At 31.8% G+C, this 8,999-nt stretch overlaps 1 protein-coding gene across 1 annotated transcript; it reads right to left on the minus strand.

The window, feature by feature from the left end:
• Positions 1-1,009: 1,009 nt before the first annotated feature.
• On the minus strand, positions 1,010-2,390 carry LOC100262403 (auxin-induced protein 22D). The gene is made up of 4 exons (XM_002279919.5): positions 2,007-2,390; positions 1,649-1,851; positions 1,447-1,546; positions 1,010-1,354 (listed from the first exon to the last, which is right to left on the minus strand). Exons 1-4 carry the CDS (start codon positions 2,225-2,227, stop codon positions 1,279-1,281), a joined length of 600 nt encoding a protein of 199 aa, XP_002279955.1. The 5' UTR covers positions 2,228-2,390; the 3' UTR covers positions 1,010-1,278.
• Positions 2,391-8,999: the final 6,609 nt, after the last annotated feature.

Here is an 8,999-nt window from a genome sequence, read left to right on the forward strand (position 1 = left end):
TAGAGAGAATGGATTGTCCACTTGATTCTTTTTTTCTTTTATAAGATCAATTCATGATCGCATGGCCGACTAATTTGATTTACTAATGCGCATATAATGACACATTATGCCATGCCACCACCTACTGCAGGACCCACATTCTAGGTGTTGCCAAATGCTAGTAGTCATCTTCCGTTGGATGCCCATTCCGAATGCCTCTGCTCGATTGTGTTAAATGACTTCAAACGGGCTTACATGTTTGACCCAAACCCGAATAGAACGAACCAAACATTATTGAAACGGATGGAGAATATTTGTACACAGAAAATATTAGGAAGAAAAAGCAAAAAGAGAGAAGAAAATTCTCTTGTTTAGATTATTGTGGAAAATGAGAAGAAATGTTAAACAAAATAGAAATTATTGAAAATTGAAGTATTTTCAAATTCTTGGTTGTTTATGCAGGAGAGAAAAGAATAAATTTAGAGTGGTAGTTTGAAAATTTATTTGGGTTTTTTTTTCTCTTGCTCTCATATTTTCCAAAGCACTTTATGATCAGTTTCCTTCTCATTTTCTCGTATCCTTCGTCACACTTTCCAAGTTTCAAGCTAAACCAATGAATATGGATCAATGCAATAATTAAAATTAGAGCTTATTTTAATCTCATGATGACTTTTGATAATCAAATTCAGTTTAATTCTTACTAAATTCTCCCATAATTTAGAGTACTGATGATAATGATTCTAGAAAGTATTTATCGTCTTTTTAATACTTAAAAGATAAAAATTTGTAAGTACTAAAAAAAATTAAAAATATTTCTTAAAATCACTATAAAATCGACTCTAAATAACACAACCCTTCTCAAAATTATTTTCTTAAATGTATATTAACTTCCTATCATAAAAAAATGACAAAAGGTAATAGTTGGTCACCATCCAAAGTGGTTGAACGACAATACAATATTTCGTATTGAAGCTTCCATGCATATGTACCTTGGCAATATGATTCTCCCAGTCATACATAAAGAAACTTGTGAAGAGACAGAATCTTTCTTTTTTTTTTTTTTGGGTAAATTTGTACACTTCCATTTCAAGAAAATATGCATAAACTATACATAAAAGTTTGTTTCTCTGATTCATCATCTTGATTTCGTTTTGTTTTTGTGTTGGAATTCAGACTCAGATTTCTCCATGGAGAGCCCAATCTACAAGGAGTTTTCCTTTTTCATAGACCAATCAATGGATCTTCTTTTGGATGTCCCCAATCCCCATTTTTGAGCAGCTTGGATTGTGCAGGTGTTTTCTATAGAAAGCAGCCCAAGCCTCTAGCTTCTGATCCTTTCATGATTCTTAGCCTCTTGCAGGAAGAGATGAACATACTGCAATGAGAAAATAGAGAACTGTAAGTTGAGAGAATGAGAGAGAAAGAACATAGCTAGCAGTGTAGGTTGAGAGATGGAGAGAGACTTACTTCCAGGGAACATCTCCCACCAGCATCCAATCCCCATCTTTGTCTTCATAGGTAGGTGCGTATTCTGAACCATTGTAGCCTTCCCTCTCTGAGTACTGGCCTGAAGAGAAAAAAGGAAAACCCTAATCAATCTCATGACCCTCCACGCCACCACCCCTCCAAACAACTAATCACTCGGAAGTATGAAACCATTGATGCTTACCAACACTGAACTTGAACATCTCTTCCAATGCCTTAAGGAGCTCTGGATAGCCTTTGTACACCTTTAGGTCAATCTTTCTGAGATAAGGAGCTCCATCCATGCTCACTTTCAAATAGGTTCTCCCCTCCTCAGCCTCCGTTTTCTTCGGCTGGAAACAGCTTTTCCGGTATGATCGAACCGGTGGCCACCCTACTACTTGTGCCCTATAGTTATAGACGGCATTTCTATTAGTCCATCAACCAAAACCATGCATATATAATAATCAAACATGCAACTATACACCCATATTGGCCTTAAAAACAAACTAGTTACCAATAGCACATATATACATATATATATATAAACCATAGATGCTTACTTGGGGGCCGGAGCAGTTTCACGGTGGGATTTTCCATCATCCGAGACACTAGAGTTGTTCCCAGATCCCGACTCCTCGTTCATGTCAGGCAAGGCTCTTTTGTTGCTCGTCTTCAAACTAGGAGGCGCCTGTTTCTCAGGCTTCTTGGTGCCCGGCAACCCTAATCTAAGCTCTGTGGCCTCAAGATTGAGATCTTTCTCGTATATGACCTTGTTCTCCATTTCTAAATGAAATTGAGCAAGAACCGAAACAGTTGATCAATCAACACCGATATCTCTTCCACTAACAACCAAATCTTTTGATGAAAACTGAGCTAATATTTCCGATGACAATCTGGCGAATTCTTCTATATTGTTGGAACAGAAATGTGTGTTAGGCCAAAGGGAATGACTTGTTATTTTATAGATGGAAGATAGCAATGAAGAGAAGGCCAATTCCCTAGGGCAAAAAATGACTTCACCACTGCCCCTCGTAACGCGTGCATGACACCCTAGCTATTCATGATTTGTCCCAATTCTTTTCCTTAGGGGTGGGTAGTGTTCACGCGACCATTGTGGCATAATCACTAGGGTTTGGTATCCCCATGAATGAATTTGGACACGGGCAGCTAAGGTGTCTCTCATATGAAGGGCACATCTGAGGGTAGTTGTCGCAACACTTTGGAGACAAGGTTGGGACAGAGCTCAGCTGTCCAAGACGAAAGACTAGGGTTTGGAGATCAAGGGTTGCGATGCATTAGACTAATCCGGGGAAACAAATCCATCCATTGGATGAGGATGGGCGGGTGAATCCATGTGACTGGACCCTACATGAGTAGTAGTTCGTGGGCATGGGTGGCCCCAGGCCATTAAATTCAATCACAGTTGGAGCTGTTGATGACATATATGTGGGCATGGTCAAAGCCCCCACGAGCCATTCCCTTTTATGAAGATACATTTTTTTAATGATTTGTTAATAATTGACTTCTCATCAATTAGGGTTCACGCATTACATATATCGATAAGCATCAATGTCTGCCTTAAAAATAGTTGGAGTTTATTGATTGCAGAATCATCCTCTTTTAACCCAGGCCTCTCCCCATGGTCTCAAGTTCATTGTATCATCTTTAGTATAGTACATGAAGCAACTTCATTAATGGAGGAATGGACCTTTTTCATTAGGATTTCAGAGTAATTTTGTTTCATAACTTCGACCAGGCTAAAGTACTTGAGTCAATTGAAAATCCAAATAAATCTATACATTCAAATAGTTAAATCAGCTTTACTTTTTCCACTCCATTGGAATTTGTTTTGACCTTCAAGTGAGATACTTATATTTTATTGAGCTAGAGGCGATAAATTAAGTATTTGACTAAAAGGGTTATCGAAAATCTAATTTTTAAAATTTAACTTTTTATTATTTTTTGTCCTATTTTGATAAAAATGTCATCATTATTTTCTTATAAAAATAATATATATTTTTTAAAATATGTATGTAAATACTTGAAATAATAAAGAACATTTATGTTAAAAATAAGTTATTTTTTAAGTAAAAATATGAGAATAATTAGATTCACAAATATGTAAATTATTTCGTCATTTTTAATCAATTAATTCATAAATTAATGGCAACTTTATCGGTGGTTCTAAAAAATTAAATTGCTCAACTTTTTTTTCTTTTCCAAAAAAATAATTAGTTAATGAAATTCTCTTAGGTCACATTTGGTTCCTGGAAAGTACTAAAAAAAGAAAAAAGAAATGTTAACACTATGTTTGGTTCCTGAAAATTTTGAGAGAAAATGCAATAAAAATAAAAAATAGAAGAAAAGTAGGAAAAAAAGACATATGAAGAAAAATAAAAAATAGATTTAAAATCAATATATTATTTTTATTTATTACTTTAGACTCATTTTATTTATTTTAACTGGAAACAATTTAAAAATTAAATAATTTGCAAATACATAAATTTCTAACTAATTTTATGATATTTTATTTTCTTTGGTATTTTCTTATAAATAAAACATGAGAAAATTATTTTTTTTAAATATTTTCTTTATTTCCTTAGTACCTTCTAGAATCAAATATAACATGAAGAAAATAGTTTTTTTTTATATTTAATTTCATTACGAAAAATACAGAAGAAAATAAAATGTAATTAAAATTAATTAGAAATTTATATATTGTAAAATCATTTAGTCTTTATATAATGGAGGGAAACAAGTAAAATGAGTTTGAAGAACCAAATAAAAATAATTTATTAACTTTAAACCTATTTGCAACTTTCTTAGGAACCAAACATAGCCTTACTCCTTTTTAATTTTTGTAATATGATTTTATACGAGGCGAAAGGATGGAGAGCAAGCATAGCTAGACAATTAACTTCAAAAAATTGGTAGGGGACTTAATTAATACTGTTATGGAATATATTTTATATTTAGTAGTGACAGATAGCCTATCAAAATATTAATTTTTAGTTCAAAATGTTTGGCTAAAACATTACAATGTTTAATAATGGTATGTTAACAAATAGGAAGAATTGAAATTTGAGGAAGTCAACTAGAACTTTAGATTAGCTGTTCAATAAACTCAATGTTTAGATATTACACACATCAATCAATGATTTGATGTGGGTGCATGTTTTCTGTTTACTTTTCATTGAAAACCATCTCTTTTGTAAGCTTTTGGCGATAATGAATTTTGTAATTCCATGAACATTTCTAATAGAATTAATTAGCCTTATATTAATCGAAGTTTTTTTTGAAAGCCATAACAACTAGAATAAGATTTAATAAAAAACTATTTAATTTATTTTTTTATTAAGTGACATAGAAGATGAAATCCAAATAGTTGTAAATATTATTAATAAATTAGCTGAAAGTTTCATTAAAATTGTTATTTTGGTTTTAAAATATTTAATTTAGTAGTAGTATGTTTACCATTGTTATGATTTAATACCAATTCAGCTTAGTTTATTAATTTTGTTGTGTTGATCGAAGCTTTAATACAAGCAGTTTAAAAACACATAGATAAAATAATTCATACAAAGGTACATGAGATTTTAATGTGGTTCGCTCAATCATACTAATATAATTAAATACAATTATCGAGTTCCCAAAACATCTCATGTTTCCTCATTCTTTATATACATCCTCCTAAACTACAAACCCTCTCAATTTACTGGATATCTCCTATTCTTCCTCACATCTTCATCTATCTTGTATAGTCATCAATCTTCTCATAACTTTTTTTCCTCATTACCTAGAATATTTATAAAGATATTTTTAAAAACTTTCCTAATTCAATAAGAAAATCTAATATTACAATAACAAATCAACTAAGGAAATATTCTATATAATATTCTTTATACAAAAGAATAATTTGGGACACTTTCCAATAAATTTAATAAGTTAATTTTATTCGCGTCTTTTAAGGTTTTGATTAAATACGTTTAATTTTCATTTATTTGAAATTTCATCATATATCTCTTCAACTTTTTTATTTGTTATTTCACTCATATTTCCTCTTGCTCAAAATAAGAAAGGTATATGATGAAATTTCAAATCAATGTGATTAGATACATTTAACTGAAATCTAAAGGGAGATGTGCGGAATTAACCCTAACTTTTTTTAGTTTTTAAACTTTTAAGGATTGATAGGATACGATAGAACCGACCTAAAAATGTTTGAAACCATTTCTACTTGTAATAAGGTAATAAAAGAGAAATAAGAGAGCAAAAGAGTTGTTGACTGTTAATGTAAAAGGGAGCTCTTGAGAAAGTAAAAGTCTTGGACTATAAAGGTATTAAAGTAATTGAATTAAAAAAAAAATAAGTTTTTTTTTTGTTTTGAAAGCTTGTCATTCTAAGTGACTATCAACTTTAAAGTAATATTATCGTTATTTTACAGAATTATAATTATTAAAATTAATGAAATCTTAACTATTACTATGTGTATTGGAACACACTCTTTCCCAATACGCTCTTGAATAAGACCAAGAGATTAATTGATTTACCGGACCGTGCCGGTGCATCGAACCTATCGATACATGGGCTCCTGATCGAGCCCGACACAAAGTACATCCAATTCCAACTCATGAGACACAAAAATGTGGGTGCATTAAGTGCCAAAACGTTGGGACATGCACACAAAATGACCCTTAATGTATAGCACCGTATTAGCAAAATGCATATGGGGGTTTCATAAAAATGCCCTAATTCTATTAATCCTGGAGGCCGTATCCTAGAGCCCCGAAGAGCCCAAGTCCATCTTTGGGAGGACCACAAACACTAGGGTCCACAGTCGTTATGACTTATGAATTATGACACTGCATTATGGGCTCTTCTCAAATGCCTAGCTAGACTCTAGAGGCGCCCCTTCAAACGAGGCCAGCCTATAAGGACCCCAGCTTCATCATGGTTTGCACCCACTCGAGTCCTTCTCCGACCTGTTGGGCCCCTTCAAACCTAATCTCCAGCTCATCGCTGCTCCGTTCTCTTCACCTTTTCCCTTTCTCCGTCTTCAAAACTTTTGTTTCTTTTCCATTTTTGCCCCCTACTTCTTAACATACCCCAATTTATCAACCCCTTGTATCTTTAAGCTCTGTTTCGAATGGGGCTGCATATGCATTACAGATTGCTTCTTTTCTAGTGGGCTCCACCCACGTGTGCGCAATTCCATTGTATAATATTTCTCAGGTTTCACTACAATATCAAAGGGTACTTTTCTGATACCTATTATCAAATATAATTTATTTATTTTTATCTCTCTATTTTTTTATTAAAAGATAATTAATTTTAATATATTCAATGATGTGTCATATGTTTATTTGCAAAATTGAAAATATTTATTGATTAATTATCAAATAATGTAGTAGGAAAAAGAAGTTCTCAAAAGTTAGATTATGTTTTAATTTTTGTTTAAAATTCTCTACACGCTTAAACAACAATTTTAGAAATATTAATTTTTGTTTGGTAAAACTTAATATTTATTATTTAATGAATTAAGTTGAATTTAAATTAAATTATATTTAAATTATTGACTTAAAATTTATTACTTAATTTTTATCTTCAATATTAAAATTCTTTGATAAAATTAATTTTAAACTTATTCTAAATTATTAAATTGATAATTTTATCATCATAAATTATAATTAGGACAGAAAATATTAAGTAATAATAGAGGTTGTAAAGTAACAAAAGAGATCGTAAAGATAATTACATAAATGAAATTAAAAATATAAATTTTAAAATAAATTAATTATTTTTATTTATTACTTAAAATTATTTTTTAACTTTAAGTCATATTGCTAAATTAATTTATCAAATATACTTAATTTATCTAACTTAAATTAAATTATTAAATCATTTTAAGTTATTAAATTATTTTACCAAACATTCTATATATACATATAAAAAAAAAAAATAAAGAAAAAGTCACGACTGCGTAGGATGAAAGATATTGACTAATCGTTGGGGCTGGGTCCTTGTTACATCACAATCCAATTTTAGTCTTTGGTAGTTAAGCAATAGACGATACATTCGTGGTGTCTTGATGCTTAGGTTTGACTGCAAAGATGTCGTTTATGGCTATGAGTTTAGGATAGAAATGGTCCACCAACATAATTTGCATAATCATTACATTATACTTCTTAATTAGTGGCAATATTGCAAGTTAATTAACTATCTATATATATACATATAGATGTAATTATTTGAGCATTCGTGATTATGAAATGTTAAGAGTTTTCGATCTTTGATTGGTGTAGCTTCACCCACTTATTATACCTATCCTTATCCATGGTTTGAAACGTTAGTGTCACTACACCGATGTCTCATCATCTTAAGCTTGACTATATCATACCATATATATCTCTCGATTGGTCTGCGATTTGTTCTGAAGTGAACATTTATGGCTTCAGTTAACAAATATTTTCTCGACATCATTTTTCTCGGGAAAAAAATGTGAAAAGCTGCAGAGGGGTAAGGTTTGTAGAAGGGATGGAGCCTGGACCACAGCAAAATTAACATAAAGAGTACACCCAAAGGAAAGAGGGAGGACAGTACGGCTACAGAATGGTACAGTAAGGATAACAAAGTAAAGTCGTGTGCAAGTAGTGTGTAAAATTGTAGGGTGAAGAGAAGAGGTGAAGAGGAGAGGGAAGACCTAACAACAATAATAATAATAAATGGAACAGAGAGGCCACACGTGTGGTGTCCAAAGATGTTGAAATAACATGATAACATGGAGTTGATGGAAAGTGGTGGTGGAGGTGGAGACCTCAGAGTGGTGATGGTGACAGACTGACAGTGAGGTGGCCCGATGCACACGAGGCCCTCTGACCATTTGCTGGGCTGTCATGGCCCCCATCTTGTTTGGAGAAGAGGCCCCGTCCTTTTCAGTTTTGCTTTCTGTGTTTTGTCAGCTCTTATGAGGGAAATTAATTGGAATCAATACGCTTGCATGTTGCCCATGCCCTTATGCCTCTCGTCCATATCCATTCTCTGTGACACTCGTGGCCTTTCCAGTCTTCACCTTTTAATGTGCCCAGCCTTGCATTTTGGACTCTTGTTTTCGTTTTTGTATGCATTTCTTCACTAGCTTCCACTTACGATTGATTCCCCCTTCTTTCTTTTTACCAAATATCCAAATATTTTGACTACAATTAAAGCTACTTTTGATTTCCAATAACTTTAAATCTATTTTTTTTTTTTATCTTTTATTATTTTTTCCTTCATTATATATATATATATATATTCCCTTATTAATTTTCTCAATTTTTTGGGGAATCAAACATTCTTTGTAATGTTCTTTTTGGTGTCATGGATTTTATTGTATGCAGATACTTGGTTGTAGTTATAAGTATAATAAATTTAAAATTCATTTGATAATGATTTTAAGAAATGTTTTTAATTTTAAAAGTGTTTTTGAAAAAAAAAAGTTTAATAAAATTTAAAAATCACTTATGGTATTGAAAAATCATTTATAGTGTTTTCTACATAAACATTAGATAAACAAT

Source organism: Vitis vinifera, chromosome 14, assembly GCF_030704535.1.
Source record: "Vitis vinifera cultivar Pinot Noir 40024 chromosome 14, ASM3070453v1".
In the NCBI taxonomy this organism is placed as follows: Eukaryota; Viridiplantae; Streptophyta; class Magnoliopsida; order Vitales; family Vitaceae; genus Vitis; species Vitis vinifera.

What these genes read in the sequence shown, in the direction of transcription:
- LOC100262403 (XM_002279919.5), bottom strand. Translation starts at nt 2,227, where the DNA reads ATGGAGAACAAGGTCATATACGAGAAAGATCTCAATCTTGAGGCCACA. An exon ending in GATGTTCAAGTTCAGTGTTG is followed by an intron (nt 1,547 to 1,648) that starts GTAAGCATCAAT and finishes TTTTCTCTTCAG; the next exon opens with GCCAGTACTCAGAGAGGGAA. An exon ending in GTGGGAGATGTTCCCTGGAA is followed by an intron (nt 1,355 to 1,446) that starts GTAAGTCTCTCT and finishes TTCTCATTGCAG; the next exon opens with TATGTTCATCTCTTCCTGCA.